General features: G+C 40.1%; 1 protein-coding gene across 4 annotated transcripts; it reads left to right on the forward strand.

The window, feature by feature from the left end:
* Positions 1-1483: 1483 nt before the first annotated feature.
* Positions 1484-17215, forward strand: FDX1 (ferredoxin 1). 4 transcript variants are annotated; one of them, XR_015801373.1, is made up of 5 exons: positions 1484-1703; positions 7151-7275; positions 9997-10126; positions 13896-16336; positions 17047-17215. XR_015801373.1 is itself a non-coding variant. In XM_014877650.2 (4 exons), exons 1-4 carry the CDS (start codon positions 1531-1533, stop codon positions 14008-14010), a joined length of 543 nt encoding a protein of 180 aa, XP_014733136.2. In that variant the 5' UTR covers positions 1484-1530; the 3' UTR covers positions 14011-17005. The 4 variants fall into 4 exon arrangements, 1 of the variants encoding a protein (XP_014733136.2); XR_015801371.1 differs by lacking the exon at positions 17047-17215 and adding an exon at positions 16640-17005; XR_015801372.1 differs by lacking the exon at positions 17047-17215 and adding an exon at positions 16762-17005.
* The last annotated feature ends 310 nt before the right edge of the window (positions 17216-17525 follow it).

Consider the following 17525-nt stretch of genomic DNA (forward strand, 5'->3'; position numbering starts at 1 on the left):
AGAAATGGATAAATGATTCTTTATTTAGTTGCTTGAGTTGAATGTGACAGCAAAGGTTGACATTGTAAGGTACAGAGGGTCCCTTTCAGGTTTAGTTCCTGCATTAACTATTAATTTACCATGAGCAGCCATCTGGTTGAAGTCAAACTAAATTATGTGATGTGCTCTTTTGGCTTTACAATATTAGATGTCCAGCTGGAACAGTACATATTTAGCTGTATACTGCCTCAAGATTATGTATATATAACCCCATGCTATAGTGACAGCATTGAAATAATCTGCATTGTGCATGGCCACATTCTCTTGTGGTGCGAAAGAGTGAATGAAAACCCAATGAAAATGAGATCAGTGTGGTTTATGGATCACTTGGTTTATGTACAAACAGTTTGGAGGCTCTTGACAATTCCACCAGAAACCAGAACATTTCCACCAGAACCTACTCTTCTCCTTAAAGAAAATACAGAAGTTCAAGTTATACAGTATATTATCTCCCTCTTCAATCTTATTCTGATGCAACAAAATTATAAGGCATTAAGAATAATCTTTGCAACCTCAAGTGTATAATTCCCTCCTCTTTTCCCTATTAATTTCCATTCCCGTTTGAAAGAATTATTTCAAAGTAATTGTTACATTTCTTCCTTGTTCACTCAGAACCCTCCAATTAGGGTGGGGTAGAATGAAGGGTATCTACATAACCATCTGATCGAAACTATTTAGTTGACTGCACAAGTTAAGCCTGCATATGCAGTCTGAGATTGCTCAGGAAATTTCAAAATTTCCTGTGGCACATACTGTACTTCAGCCATGCACCATGAATGTTCACCCGCTGCTATGGAGCAGCACTGCTGTCCATTTGCTGATGCCCGTGTTTTAGAGGTTGGATCCTCTGTCGTAAGAAACACTAATGAGGAACTGGGAATTTCTCCATGGTCCTGCCAGGACAGCATAGGCGGACGGCTCAGACTCCCCCGCTGCCCAGCTCCGCTTCTCCGGGAGTTCCACATTATTATATGGCTTTTTCAAGGGAGTTCCAAGTATAGCATCGACCACTTGCCCAGCCTTGATATGGAGCCCACTCCCCCACGGGCCGGGCCTCCCAAAGGGGCATTTGGGAAGTAGCGACGGCCCTTTGGGTTACTCCTCCACTGCGTGTTAGCGCCGACTCCTTGCTGTGACAAGAAATCCCTCGCGTACCCAGCCGGGCAGAGGGTCAGCACCGTGGTGCTGGGCTCCATGACCCCGCTCTCCCGGGAAGCGCAGAGACAGCTCCTGGCTCTGGGGCCGGGGGCGGTGCGGGACAGCCGAGGGCACCTGAGGGCACCGGCGGAGGAGGGCGGGCCTCGCACCGGCCCCGCCCCTCCGCCCTCTGCCGCGCAGTTTGCGTAACCCCGCGGTCACGCCGGCGGGGGCGGGCCGCGCGCGTTGCGTAAACGGCTGTGAGAATCGCCGCCGCGCGCACTGCAGGCGTAAGCGGCGGGACTTTACCCCCGCCCCGCCGCCGTCGAGCCTCAGCGCTCCCGTCCCGCCACCATGGCCGCCATGGCCGCCCCGGGGCCGGCGCGGCTCCTCCGGGCCGCCGCCGCTTCCTCCCGCCGCTGGCTCTTCTCTTCCACCTCGCCGGCAGCCGCACCGAGGCCGGGCTGCGGCAGCGCTGCCGGGAGGGCAGCACGGCCGTTCAGCCTCTCTGCCCGGGCGGTGCTCAGGTAAGGGGGTCACGGCCCTGGTGAGGCACCAGGCGGGCTCCCCGGGGCGGCGGCCCGAAGGAGCCGCACCGGGCCGGGACTCGGTGCCGCGGGCAGCTGGGGCTAGCGGCTACCTGTGGCCCGGGCCGCCCGAGCCAGGCTGGCGCGGGATGACCTTCCCGCAGTGCCCCTGGCGGGTCCCGGTCCCCTCCACCCCTCACCGGCTGCTTGGCGGTGGCACCGGGCGCTCTAGGGGGCCCCTCCACCGAGCTGTGCCCGTAGGGCTGTGCCGGCGCTGCGGGTTGGCCCGGGCGAGGCCCCGCTCCGGCCCCCGGCGCTGGTGAGACTCAGGGTCGGTGTGACCTGGAACCCCCTTGAAATGGCTTGTAGCGTTGTTGAACGCTAAACCAGAGTTCCTGGTGCCCAGACTGATTTTCTAAGAGGTTATGACCTTACTAAAGTCGCACTTGTTTTTCTTTTTTTCTGTTGTTTGGTTATGTTTTGTTTTTGTGGGTTTTTTTTTCAAAGTCTGGCTGGGCTTGTGGTAGAAGTACAGCACGTATCAGAGAGATTCTCATACTTAAAGTCTTCTGCCTTTGGTATAGTGTTTCTGTACTGAAGAGCACTTTTGCATCTTCATGGAATGACTGGACATGACACTTAGTGCCATTATTTAGTTGACATGGTCATGGTTGGTAATAGCTTGGACTTGTTGATCTCAGAGGTCTTTTCCAACCTAATTGATTCTGTGGTCGGATAGAAATGTTCAGAGCTCCTCCTCCCCTCACCAGTATGTATGAGTAGGTATTTCAGAATGCATTGCGTCTGTGGGCAGTTAATATTACAGTCTACAGCTGTATTTTGATGCTTATTACAGGTAGTAGAGATTGTTTATGCACAGCCCTCTGGTTTGTAGTTTGTATATTCAAGATAGGTCAGAGTATACAGCTAACTTTCAGTGTTTAAAATGTAGAAGTTTTAAAAGCCTGATATACTTGGTTGCCAGAGAAGTTTCCTAGATTTGGAACAGGACCCACAGTCATCAGCCCAGCATCAGGGCTGTAGCCTGGTCTGTTTCCAGAAGATTGGGATAGTGCCATTGACATCAAAGCTGTCTCAGTAGTTTGCTTTTAAACTCTCCTGTAGGTGATCTTTGACTTTGTTCCAGCAGATAGTTTTACTATGGAGAGAGAGACTTAACTTTTCTAGCTTATAATTCCCACAGGAGATGAGTAAGTTCCTATGCAGATCTTTTCTCTGAGGGATCCTGCTGGTAATCAGTTGATACTGAGATCCTGATTTGCAGTTTTTAATTAAAAAGATGTGATATATTGACAAGTTTTTTAAAAGGTATTAAAATACTTGAAAAGAGACTCCTATTAAGGAAAAGCATTTCCTTACCTGATAGTAATGTGAGACCTATAATCCTCTCAAGTCTTTCACAAACAGGCTGAATACAGAATGGAATTTATTTACATTCATTTTGCAAGTGCACCAGCAAAAAAGCTTATGCAAAAAGTGTTTCCAATGTTGTTTGTATATTCAGTGTCATAACCTGGCTGAGGTGGGAGAAAAGGAAAATTCTTGTATGTTATTGTTTTCTTCATTTATGTGTAAGTTACTTTCTCTGGGCATCATATTTGAGACTCAGTTCCTGACCTTTATATAATCAGGTAGTGTTATTTCAGTAAAAAGATACACATAATTGTTTATGTTTGTAAAATTAGCTGTATTTGTGTCTAGAGGGTGAAGACTTCACTGTACAAAACATTACCTGAGATGATTCCTGTGAGCAGAGGTTTCCAAGGGTTTCAGTAGAGCATCAGGCATTATGTTTTCATTTCCATTTCCTCCTTTCTCTTACTCCTTTTTTTATCCCCTATCCTTCCTTTTAATTTCATGGCGAACAGTAGTTATTTCAGAATTCTCTTATACCAATCCTGTTATTTGTACAATATTTTTGGTGAGCAGCATAATAATAATTGCATGCTTTAAAGATTAGTTCAGATTTATAACTTCTGTTGATTGAGGCCTGTATAATAGCTTGATTCATGGAACTCCTCGGGTAATTAGGGCTGTTAGATTTGCTGTTTATTAAAAGATCTGAGAATAACAGTTGGTCTCGCCATGTGCAATACCAGGTTGTTGTTACGTTTTGTTTGGAGGAATACAAGAAGTGATTCTTAACTTGGAAGCAATAGCTCAAGATTCAAAAGGATAATTCTTTTAAGGGGGAAGAAGCAGTTATCGAGATTTTTGCAGTATTTACTGTTATTTGCATGAGAGGGACAACAAACAGCACTTACAATTCTCTGGTGCACCTCTGTGCCATTGCAGTATGCCTGATTTAGGGTATCATTGTGAAGCTTGATAAAAAATGCTGATGGTACTGTGACAACCATATGAAGAAATTAATTGTATTTTACAACTGGTGAAAAGCCTTTATCTGAGCATGAATTGGGATATTTATGCTTCTTGCAGATAACACAAAATAAATTGTGTTTTTCCTGATAATCCCGAGGCTCATATTCCATGTTAATTGCTTGGGACTGGCTTGCAGCACGTTGATATTTGGATAGTTGTTTTTCTTGATGCAGACAATGTCTGAGTGAACATAACCCGTGTTATTTGAAATTTACAAAGCCTAAATATTGTTTCATGTGGGTGAGATTTTAATTTTTTTTAATGGCATCCCCCAGTCATTGAGAAGATTGGCTCAGTGTGTGTCTTGAATGTCTTGACTAGTCTGATTATTAAATACACACACTTCTGAAAGTATTTTCACTAAGTAAAGCTCCAGTGATTTTTTTTTTCTTTTAAATATTTTGGCTAAGTGAAGAGTGATAGAATGTGGCAATAGCAAAAAACCCAGATCTACTGAAAGACTTAAGAAGGCTGTATCTAACTTTACACAAATAAATAAATTTTATTTTCAGTTATAAATCGGGGTGGATTAGGTCCTGCCGAAAGATTAATTAGTGTGTCAGTTTTTAACAAAAGTCAGTGACCTGGTGGCGATACTGCCATCTGTCCCCTTGCTGCTTGCCACACCGTGAGGCAAGCGCAGCCACAGTGCAAGTCCTCAACTGGGCTGAAGCAAATATCAGCTTGCCCCTACTGACAAGGGCATCCCACTGCTGTTTCCTTGGTTTTGTTGTGGGCAGTGGCCCAATTGACTTCTGTCAGTTTTGCTTTCTGGTTCAGTTGGGTCAGCTTTGTTTTTGTGGTTGACTTTCATCCACATTAGCAAAGAGAGTTGACTCGTGGTAATACTGGTGCAAGGATGATGGAAGGGTGATTTGGAATGGGGATCATCTCAACCCAAGAGATTGATTTAATCTGATCACGAAACCCAGATTGTGTCACTGCATCATGAAGTTGCAGTAACACAGCCATTCTAAACTGGTATAAATTTCATCTAAGGGTCAGATCTGACTCTGCTGGTTCTGACATCTGTGGGGTTATTGACCTTGGCTTTCAGCCAGTGCATTCCCAGACCGAGGTTACTGCAGGACAGTGCAGGCGCTGGAGAGAGGAGGAACAAAGGAGCAGGCGCGGCACTGTTCCTCTCCTGGCCCTGTGGAATTTTATCAGATTCAAGTGTAACCACAGGTGAAGACAGTTTCAAGTGTGTTTTGAAAACTGGGGGGGAGTTGACTTGTCATTTACAAATGTTCCAGGGATCTAATGGATTCCCAGACATCTTACTGTTTGGTCCGTGGTACTTGTGAGTGCCTAATCCTATAATAAAGCATATAGTTAGGATATTGGAATAAATATTTAGTACTTGCCATTTCTATATCTTGGGCAGAGCAAACCTAGAAATGCAAGTACATATTGTATTGTGTGTCCTGTCAGTGTTGTTTTTTGTCATGTTGACCGAAATATTTCAGCAAAGGAGAGTGTACTTTGAGCTCTGGAAGGGCTTTTTGAGGCAGTTTAAAATTACACTGTCAGACGTTAATTTAGGCTCTCAGAATGTGAATCTGTACCTTTCCAGATGCAGTCTAAACCCATCAGTCCTCAACTCCCAGAGGAGGTGGTGAATTTTGTACTAGTTTATCTAAGTGGGTGCTTGTTTCCTTGGTTCTGCTGTGGGAGGTGTTAACATAGCCGAGGAGCAAAATGAGAAGCAGAGTGGTTTCTTAAACCCCCACAGAATGGTTTGCTGGTGGTACTTGGATATCACAGGTGACTGTGCAACATAAATAATATTTTGTAAAGATATTTCTTTAAGATTTCTGATTTTTTTTTTTTTTTTTAATAGTACATGCTTCAGTTGTGTTCTGCAGGTCAGCAAGGTCAGCCCTTTGTTATCAATTATAGTTTTGGAATGAATTTGTAGTTAATAGTAGCTTGTGGCTGCCTTCTGGAGAGTGGACTGAGGGATGTTAGGAAAAGAATTGAAGAACTGAGCATGACATCCTAATGAATCATCATGGAGCATACTGGTGCCAGTGGAACTCGTGGCAAATGTATGAAGTCCATAGCAACAAACATTTGTTGTTTCGTAACAAGCCAGGACTCAGATTGCTAAAAACACATTCTTTTACAGCCAGTTATAAAAATAATCTGTTCACTGATTTTTCAGCATGGTCACTTTCAAATTTGTTCTTTAATATTCAGATGTACAGATTAGAGTTTTCTAGGGGGTGACTTGATTTGCAAGTTTGCATATTTTTCATATGACATAAATCACAGTTACAAAGAAGAGTATAGGTAATATGAAGCACGTGGTTCTTAAACATGGATTTCATATGGAAACATAAATTTTTAAATTAGCTTTCTAGTCATTCTATTTTTATCCGTCATCTCTTGGCAGATTACTTCACTATCCATCCAGCAAGTTTGTTTTGCTCACTTACTGTAGGAAAGAAAATAGTCTGTTTAAAATTGAACATATTGTATTTCATTAGTATATTTAAAGCTTTCCTTTAATTTGCATGTGAAATAATATGGAATGTAAAAAATTTTAATGTTTCAAGCTTTAGTTTTAAGACATTTTTGTGCAGATAAAATATCTAAAACTCTAAACAGAAATAGGAAAACTTAGAATTTATCCTAAATGATAATTATGAGAACAACAAAAAATTCATAAATCCAAAGTAAGAGTTCACAGAAAGGTGGGGAAAGAAGCATTTAAAATAATCTCCTTTATTTGTTAAAAATATGACTATTGTGTCTAAAATAAGCTGTCTTTGGTGAAAGGCAAAACATCTGGATCCCATATACCTTGTAGTGACAAAATAAACACCAAGGTTTGTTTTTTTTCTTTTCATGGTCTTTGTTCAATGTACAGCAGTAATAACTGTCCATGTTACAGCTTTTAAAAGCCAGTAATTTAGGTTCCTCTTTGCTTGGACTTGACAGTAGTAGTATCAGCTATTATTTTAGTAGTATTCAATTAATTCTAAAGTGCTAAAAAATTCTAGAATTCTTTAATTGTATAATATAATTTTCTTTTCCAGCTCAGAAGATAAAATAACTGTTCATTTCATAAACCGTGATGGTGACAAACTAACAGCCAAGGGAAAACCTGGGGATTCACTGCTGGATGTTGTTGTTGACAATAATCTAGACATAGATGGTTTTGGTGAGTAGATTCACTGAATGTTTTATTCAATGTCTAGAAATTATGTTCCTCTTTATGCATAAATATTTATAGTATCATTTAGATTGGAGAAGACTCTTAAGATCATTGAGTCCAACTGTAAATGAATATTTTAGATATAAAACGTAGCTGTACTTCACTTGGATTTTCTCCCCTTTTTCCCCTCCTGCAGGTGCATAGAATAATTTGGCTTTGGATGATCTTGAGTGTTAAAGGGGAATATGCACAGAGTGCTGTTAAAGTGGAATCTGAAACATGTCTGTGATGCAGACCTCTTCTGAGCTGAAAGGTTCTGTTGTGGAGGCAACACAGAACTGGTGTATTTCTGACAGTGTCTGGTTACTTCTGTAGTGCCAGACTGTCTCAATTTATTATCAGACTTTTTGTAGCACTATATCTATAGCAGAGGAGTGCAAAGTGAAAGAAATAACCAAATCCGTGTCAGTTAGCAGGGAAGAGAGAGGAGTTTAATTCTTATTAAAGAACTGGGGTGAAGGAGACCTTGTGAAATTCTAACTTGGTACAAGTTCTGTTTAAAATTGAAACAGGAGGAAGTTACAACTTGTCTCTATTTCTTCAGACTTTTGCACATTCCATAGTTAGAATCATAGGATGATTTGGGTTGGAAGAGACCTTGAAGATCATTCAGTTCCAAACCCCTCTGCCATGGTCATCTTCCACCAGCCCTCATTGCTCAAGTCACTAGACCACGTTGCTCAAAGGTTCAATTAGGTAATTGCAGTTAAATGCCTTGGGAAGGTATTTATATGAACATGAGCTGAAAAATTAGTAGAACTGAAACAGAAAGTGGTAGTACAATTTTCAGAACTGAATGCATAATGTGGAAAAAAAAAGCAGCAGAGTAGTGTAACACAGTTTGAAATTTGATGTGTGTTTTAGTTAAGTACAAATAAATTCTACTGCTAGTAATAAAATCTTTGATAAGATTTGAAATCTTATTATCTGAGACATCTTTTATGTGTAGAGTTTCATATATCTTGGGAAGAAAAATTGTCTCAAAACTTTATAATGTAGCTAGCTTTATGTATGGCTTATTAAATGACTCATTTAGGTTTATGGCTGGCCTGCTTGTATTCTACAGTAAATGTTCTCTGTGTCAATATCAGCTGTGTTAAAACATTGTGGTAAAGTGAGAAAAAGCAATGCTGTCAATAAAAGGAAGCCAAACTGAAAATTTGGAATACTGTAACAGTCTTTAGTTATAATATGTGCTAGTCCCATTTAATAACCACTTGCTAATGAAACATCGTACTAGGGCAGAGAAATAATGTAGTAAAAATGTGTGTTCTGTGTTTAAGACAAAAGTAAAGAGTAAATCTTGCTTAATTGCTTCTATCACTAGAGGGCATCCCATGAGTGTTAACAGTAATAGAAATATCTTTGTATAAAGGGTTACAGATCTATTGAATGATTCAGCTGCACTCAATTTGTTTGCTATTGCCAGTTTTATGGTTGTGGAAAAACCTTCCACTGTTCAAAGAGAGTGGTCAGTGTTCTTTCCTTCCTTCCTCACCCCTTCCTTCACTTCCCCCAACATTAACGATCTTTAAGCTGCTGATATGGCAAATTTTATGTTTGGCGCTCTAATTAAACTCTGCTTTTTCATGTGTATTTGAAGACATTCTATAATTTAAAAATCTAATGTTGTATTACAGTGAATATAAGCTTTTGGTACTGTAGCAGCATGGTGCTTTTTGTGTGGTTCTCATGGTCTAATGATGAGTTCCACTATTTCTTTTCATAGCAGTGGTTATACATACAACCTTGCTTCCCTTATTCCCATATGATTACAAAGGTGATGTGGTCAGAGTATTTTTGGTTCTGCTTTCCCTAGAAGTAAGTGAAGATTGGCTAATGTGTTATCTGATTTTCTTCTATCAATTTAAATCAGAGCCTGGGGTTTGTAATCTCCACAGTATTTAGCTTTCCCCTGCTTCTTGAAGTTGCATATTTCTTTTTCAACACTGTGGAGAACTTGGTACCAGCCTAAGACACAGCCCAATACGGTGACAGAGAGAAATTTGTTAGAGTTCAAACTTCTCCTGTGCTGTGATGACCTAATTGCTGTAGCAGGTAGGTGGAGTTGGTGCTTGTGCTGCTCTGCCCCAGCAACTTGTTAGGTTCTTGACCTGTACTGGAACACCTCGTAATCCATGTAGTAGCCATGTCTCTCTAGCCTGATTACCTTTGTTGCTGTGAATTTGTGTTCTGTTGAGTGAGAAGAAATAAATATAAAATCCCTCTTCCCTGTACTTGTAAGGAATTGTTTTTGTGTAGCAGGTGTCTGCTGTTGAACTTCTAGAGAAATCCATCTCAGAACCGTGGGAAAGAGAGATAAGGAGGATCAGCGCTGGAAATAAGTAGTGTTGATTGACAGCATTGCCTGCTTTTGCATCTTATAGTAAAAAGCTACTTTTTAAGTGGTGGAAAGGGAATTAGTTAAGTATTTGAACTGATTACTTAGCATTTAAGTAAATCTTAGCACTATAGTAACTGTAGAAATACTATTAATAGTTAAATGCAGAATAGGTATATGAAAGTGGGACTATATAGAACATTAATTTTGCTAATCAGCCAAGACTTCTTGTATGAAACAAACACACATAGGATTTCTTCTGAAATTGAGCTGCAATTTGAAACTTTCTATTTGAAATTTTCTGTTATCTTGATTTATTTTTTTAGGTGCATGTGAAGGAACGCTAGCCTGTTCAACTTGTCATTTAATATTTGAAGACCACATATTTGAGAAACTAGATGCAATTACTGATGAAGAGATGGACATGCTGGACCTGGCATATGGCCTCACAGAAACGTAAGGCAGCATAACACTTCCCTACATTACTTCTCCAAAGAATGGGAAGAAAGGTTTGGAGATGGGGCAGTCCAATATTCTTGGAGCACCTTAAGCAGCTTTTAATGAATAGCTGGATTCTGTTACAAAATTGGAACTGCCAAGTTTAAATGTTGTTTGTCTGAATTAGTATTAAAAAGATGTCAGTATTGGTTTTGTGACCGAAAAGTGTCAGTACTTGGTCTTCAGAAGGTCTGGTGAAAAATGTTAGCACTAAAGTATGACTGGAAACCCAGTTCCTTCCACAAAGCTCTGCCACTGCTGTCCTGTGTGTGGATTTTCTTATTCTTGTTTCTTTCCCTTCTGTTTTCTCTCCCTTAACTAACTGTAGCTAGTTATGTATTTTATGAATGTGTTTATGTCAGTATTTCAGGTTTTGGTCAGATCTTCTTCTCACAGAGTCACAGAAGGGTTGAGGTTGCAGAGGACCTCTTGAGGTCAACTGATTTATTTTTAATAAATCAGTTAAAAAACCACCTGCTCAAGCAGGACCACCTAGATCTTATGCCCAGCACCATGTCCAAGGATGGAGACTCCACCTTCTCCAGCCTCTCTGGTATTTGTGTACATTGCTAAGATCCTTCCTTGAAACCTTCTCTAGGACAAACAGTGTAGAGATACATCAGTGTACATACTTGTTATGCTTTGACTCATATCAGAGTGCTCCTTGTGCACACAAACCAGATTCCCTATTGGGAGATACTGATCCTAAAGTGCTCTGACTGCTGATAGGCATTAGGATTAGACTAGTGGTACTCTAAAGTAAACCTCTATTCTGCATCACCCCCACCATCACACATCTTATTTTTAGGATGTTAGTCCTCATCACAGACCTGTTCCTGGTGGGCTGTTGTACTTGCTGGTGCACAAGTAGCCTTTATCACAGAACATGCCCGCATGAGCTGTCCCTTATGAGGTTTCATAAGCCCTTTCCTTCATGTTTCAATGGAACTGCTCATTGAAGTTTTTGAGAATCTTTCCCATTACGTCAGAGACTTTATACTTGGTCTGTATAAGCATAGAATTTGTGTCTCTGCAAAGAAGTACACTGAATTAACTTCTCTGTTTCCTTATATAAAAGTAAAAGGAATCCTGTACTCATCATTTCTATGTGACAATACACTTTCTCACTTCAGCCAAATCTGAACATTTATGGGAGGTTGGAAAGGCAAAGAAGTTGTGACAAGAAACTTGTAGCTTTTGTTTTATCGTTTGTCCTGTGTCACAAAAACCCATTTTCAGTTTTGGAAAAAAACTCATAAGCCTATTAAGCCTGCCACCTACCATAATAAAGAGTAACTTTTAGGTTCAGGGCCAAAATAATTCCTGAATAGCTCTGGAGGCATATGATCTAATAAAAACCTTTTTTCTTTGGCTACCTTTACTTAAAAGGCTTAAAGCAATGAGATTTTACTGAAGAACTGGAAAACAGTAGCAAGCTAAAGCTCTCTGTTTAAATGTTTCTATTTCCCCCTCTAAGTTCTTCTTACCAAATGAAGTTTCACACCCTCTGAAGATGTTTGGTGATTGTATTAGGTTTTCCTAACATCACATGTTCTCCCTATGCCAGGGACCTTCCATTTATGTGAGAGGATGACTCTTCTGAAGGACGAAGGTTTAAGTGGATGGTGTTTGCTGCAGGTTACCTGGACTCCTGGGATGATGTAAATTTGTGTAATGGAATGCACTTCTATGTTCTGTCATAGGTGTAAGCATAGCAGCTTACTCTTGTCAATGACTCTATTTGAGAAAGCTTCAGCCAGCAACTGCCAAGAAAGCTCATGTTTTTAAAAATGAAGGATTTAATTAGGTTACAAGGAAATTGTTTTGATTAACTGCAGAACAGTAGAAAGTAGTAAGATGGGAGAGTGCAAACCCTGGCAAGTCATAATAAGAATGCTAAAGCAAAAAATAAGATGACAAACCGCTTGAAAAAAGTAGGCAAATATGTTTTTAACCTGTCAGAAACAGGAAACTTTGTCTACACGCAGAGCCAATGGTGATGTAGAAGTTGTACATAAAATAGAAAAAGATAAACAAAAGCAAAGTTTCTTTTGCCCTATTATCTCTAGAGATTTAATGGGCTATCTGTCTACTAGAAGGTTGCTTTGCAGAGGGTGTCCTGGCATATTCTGTGATCTTCGTTCAAAGCAATGTGTCCATGGAAGTAGTATTACTGCAGATAAATAAACAGAATGGTAACAAATAGTGATGGCCAGGTAGCATTCACCCAGGAGCTCTACAAGAATTCAATATGGCATTTCTGAACTACTGTCTGTAAGGCTTAGTTAGTTGGTTTGAAACTCATTGCACATCAAAGGAATGGGAAGGTGGGAACCCAGATTTTAAAATGAGAGTCAACATTTTAAAGTGAGATTCAAAACTGGAGAGCACTGTTGTGGTTCTGTAGGCTGTTGCTTTTCTGTGCTATCTGCTATGGGTAAGGAAAGAATTCAACAGAGCTTTTGTAGAGGCATGAAGCAGATACAGAAATTCTTCATATAAGTCACTGAGATGAAGAAAGATCTTACAGTTCATGCAGTTTACTTAGATAGTGTACTAAATTTTGAGGTGCAACAGCATAAGAGAAAAGGCCAGGCCTGTAAAGGCTAAGTAATTGGTTGAGAAAAACAACCCATCTTTTATCAAGAAGTATTAAGCTGCCTGGTAAGAGTATGTGATCAACAGCATGATGTAAAAGTGATTGGTGCTAGGTTTTGGTTAGTGTGAGCATCCTTGTGTAAGACTTAGGAAAACACAGTGAGGAGTAAGGTTTGTTTTCAGTGCTGTGGTAATATCATCACCTGCCTGTAAAAACATGCACAGATTTTATGCTCTTCAGCAATAGGAAATGACATTTGGAGTTAAAAGGCAAATGTAGATAAATGCATATGGAGAGGTGGATAAAAGAGTGGGAACTGAACGTTCTTGAAACAGGCTGTCAGGTAGCTAGTGTCTTGCCAGGGACTGGTGCTATGGAACATTGCCCATCCCTGCTGATGTCTGTAGTATTCTGTACTTAAATACTGAGACATGGATGTTGAATTAAAGTCATCCCAGCAATAAAAGTAGTTTGTGATGTCTGAAGAGTTTTGTTGTGGTATTAAATCTTCTGATCTTAATTGCTTGTGTGCAACATCTGGTTTTCTTGTGCTGAATGATAGGTATAGAAATGAAGGATGACATCTCCTCCGGAGGCTTGAGTGTTTTATCCTTCTCCTTCCTATGTTTCTTGTGTTTTCACTCTTACTTTTCTGGATTACACCCAGTCTTGAGTTTTTTAGTTTGAGAATATTGAACTCTGGATGGAGGCTGTGCTTTTTCTGAGGCTTTCGTTCAGATTCATTGCCTTTATCTCTTCAGAGGTACCAGATGTCCCTTGGGAGATCAAGCATCACTCCCTGCACTGGAAGGAGTGACCAAGCATAACTCTCTGTTAGTGACCCACTGAAAAGGGAAAGGTCACCCATATTCTGCATTGTCTCAGTGAGCAGGAAGTACGGGACTTTCCAATGTGCTGAGCTCTGTTCTGGCTGTAAATCCTGGCTGTTGCCACACAGATCCTTGTGCTAGTGCATGTGATTCACTCCTGTGCCAGATTGAGGCCCTGCACAAGAGTGGCTGTTCCTAGTTCATGTTTGGGATGGCTGAGTGTTGAAGACGTAAGGGGGTAAATGCTGTTAGCTTGCTGGTGGGCTAGAACTAACAATAATGTCCTGTTTCCCCACAGATCACGTTTAGGCTGCCAAATCTGCTTGAAGAAATCAATGAATGATATGACTGTTCGAGTACCAGAAGCTGTGGCTGATGCTAGACAATCAGTAGATATGAGTAAAAACTCCTAAAATAAAATATCCTAGGGGTTTTAAAGAAGTTTAATTATTTTTATAACTTATTTTTAAATGTGTAATTAAATATGGAAACTTATAATTGTGAGTTATTTTATATGACTATCAATATTAGATTAATGCTATTTTAATTTTCTTTATAGAACCTCTTATATTTTTACGCTTAAAATGCAATAATACTTCTTATAAGTAATCATTGGATTATAAATATTAGCAAGTGTATTGCAGATTTCATATAACATTATTCTACCAAAACATTCAATGACATTTAAAAACTGGATCATTTGTACAGGACTTCTAAAACAAACTCTGAGCATTTCTAGGTGTCAGACCTGAACGTGTAAGAGAAAAGAGCTTGTAGGACTGCATGGTGCCTTTTTGAAGTGTTGCCATTAAAGATGGTGTGCTCAGAGCTAGTGAAAATTCTCAGTAAATATGATACTTCCTTAGCAAATAGTGGATTTTCAGGGTAGGAGTTTTCCAAACTTTGGAACCTTAATGAGATGTGGCAAATGTCTCGTTTAAATACTGCTAAAACCCATGAGTTCTAGGAGCTGTGTTACAATTTAACCCAGCAGGCAGCTAAATGCCACACAGCCGTTCACTTGTACCCCACCACTGTCCACCCCCCTTCCAAATGGGATGGGGTGTGGACTTGGGGGGGAAAAAAAGTAACATTCATATGTTGAGGTAAAGACAGTTTAATAGGACAGAAAGAGAAAGCAAAGCAACAGTAATAACGACAGATAAAATACATAAAACAAGTGAGGCACAACACAGTTGCCCACCACCTAATGGCTGATGCCCAGCCAGTTTCTGCACAGTGACCCTCGGCCAACTTTTGCCCAGTTGGATATTTTGAGCATGGCACCATATAGTCCGGGACTTCCCATTGGTCACTTGGGGTCAGCTGTCCTGGCTGTGTCCCCTCCCAATTCCTTGTGCACCCCCACAAGGTGAGGTGAGAATCTGGAGAGACCTTGACTTAGTTGTTGCTAAGCCGTGTTTACATTAAAACATCAGTGTGTTATCAACATTATTCTGGTTCTAATCAGTATAATAATCTGATTCTGGTACAGCACTGTGCCAGCTACTGATAAGAAAATCAACTCTCTCCCAGGTGAAACCACAACAGGCTGATGCAGGATGTTGGCACCTGCAGCTTAACCCTGGCCCAAATCAGATGTCAGTTAACCTCAACAATATTTACATTTGACTACACCACAAATACTGGGATAGCCTGGGCTCAGAAGAATGAATCCTTGGAGCTGTGTAACGGGAGAACATACCCAGTGGAATTACATCACAAAGTCTTATTGTTCTCTCAATATGGCTGAGTTGGGATTGAACAGGGCAATGTTTGTCAACATCAGATTTGTTCTGAAATCTTTATCCCTTCTTAGTTTTGAGCTTGTGCACGAGGCAGTCTGATGTTAGCTAGGGTATTCAACTTTAAGAGATTGCTTGATTCTGGGCCTTGCTCACAGGATCATGCCAGTAATGATTGCTGTAAAATGACCAAGTGTATTTGTTTCATAAAAATGGCCTAGGTTCCCCAGAAGGTATGGGGAAACCCCTGTGTGTGATAGCATCTGCATTGATGATAAAGAACTTTCACTTGAATATTGGTTTAGTCTTTCTAAAGTAGCCCAGATAAAACAATGTTTTTAAGACTATTATTCTCCTCAACTTTACGTAAATACTTATATGAACTGGTTATCACCAGGAGTTGTTAACTTTTGATTTTTTGGGCATTTATATATATATCTAAACCATGTTTGTTTACATTTGAATGACTTAATGCATTCATTAATGCTTTGTTTGAACTGGTAACAATGACATCTGAACATCTTTTCTTGCATTATTATATATATGGGAGGGGAGAAAAATTATTTTTCCAGTTGCAAATACTGGGATTATTTTGAGCTTTACAAAGAGGAAAAAAAAGTTCCTCTTTATTATAAGAATTAATATTCTCTAGAACTATATTGAAAATAGATGTGGGTCAGATTTTTTTATTTCCTCTCTTAATTACCTCATTTCGTTCTGTTATCTTTCAACTTTGTCCTAATGCAAGGTATACTAGTTGTGGTCTGCTCAAAATTTAATCATGAAGGGGTTTCAGAATACACTTCTGATGTCATCCGATTCATACTAAGACTTCAGAATTAAAATTTCCTGGCTTTATGAAGGGTGGAGAGAGGATCAGGGAAGAGGGTGGGCATAAATTGAAGAAATTTTCTCAATATGCTGCTGTCTTCTCTTCTGCTGCTGTGGCTCTAACCATGACTGAGAGGTTGCCCTCACAGAGTTGGACATCAAGGTAAATCTCATTTTGTATTGCCTTTGTCCTGAGCTCATTTATATACAGTTGTTAGTATTAAATCTTGAGGTTTTGGGGTTTTTTACATGAGATTGCTCATCAGCTTCCAAGAAAGGGAACTTGGGTCGTAACCATGTGTGTTGTGCATTTGTACATCAGAAAGAAATACGAGGTTTCAGTATACCTGTGAGGCTTAGGGGTAGATGTTGATATTTATTGAGTTTTGGGCTCTTGTGTTTTTTGTTGTTTTTTTTTTTTTTTTTTTTCCCCATTGGGTTATTTGGGTTTTTTTTTTCTATACAGTACCAGGTACTTCTTGTGGGAATCTTGAAATGCTTAACACTGTGTTAAACAAATGTGGAACAACTCCCAAGTGAGTTTTCTTTCTAAGACAAGGTGATTTTGTCGTGTGTTTCCTGTGACAGCTTCTTATTACAAAGACTTTGACTCTCCTACAGTGTGCCTGTGGAATGAATTACTCAGCACAGCAAGGCAAAAAAGGACACTTCGAAGTTAATTTTGAATTCTAGAGCTATCCAATACTGCATGCAAATGGAAATCTCAGAACACAAAGGAACTGACTTGTAGTCCCCAAAATGCACAGCTCAGAAATACTAGTTTATTGTCAAAATGATTTGCAAATAAATCTTATTTTTAACTTCTTTCTGACACCTCTTGTTTTATGGATTTTTCTTTCTTTCTTCTCTAAGCTATTGAATGTATTTCTGGGTGAAAAATGGAACTTACCCACTAATGGTGCCCTTTAAAGTGTAAGTATGAATTCTTGTGCAGTGACACACAATTATAGCATCAAAATTAATTGAATACATGTTTACTTCCCTGTTCAAATAAAGATTACAGGTAATTTGCTTTCTAAAACCATTTCCTTTCTCTGTTAAAAGATGGGGTCAGTGGGTTTCTTCTGTCTCTCCCCCCTCAAAAACGAGGAGCACATCAAAACTGTTTCCTTTGTGTTGTGAATAAACTTCAGAAGCATACTCAGAGTCTGGGGTTGGCACAGACCTTTACTTCACAAGCATTGGGGGGCTGCACGGTCTTCTGTTACTTGTGGGTAAAAAGGATCCTTTGGATTGGGTTGTGTTTGTGAGAAAGGCCAAAATCATCCCTCTGCCTTTTCAAGAGTGTGGGGGAGCTTACCTGTGGCTCCAGACTGTGTCCTTTCCCTCTA

The sequence above is a fragment of the Sturnus vulgaris genome, chromosome 2, assembly GCF_052056855.1.
Source record: "Sturnus vulgaris isolate bStuVul1 chromosome 2, bStuVul1.hap1, whole genome shotgun sequence".
Classification (NCBI taxonomy): Eukaryota; Metazoa; Chordata; class Aves; order Passeriformes; family Sturnidae; genus Sturnus; species Sturnus vulgaris.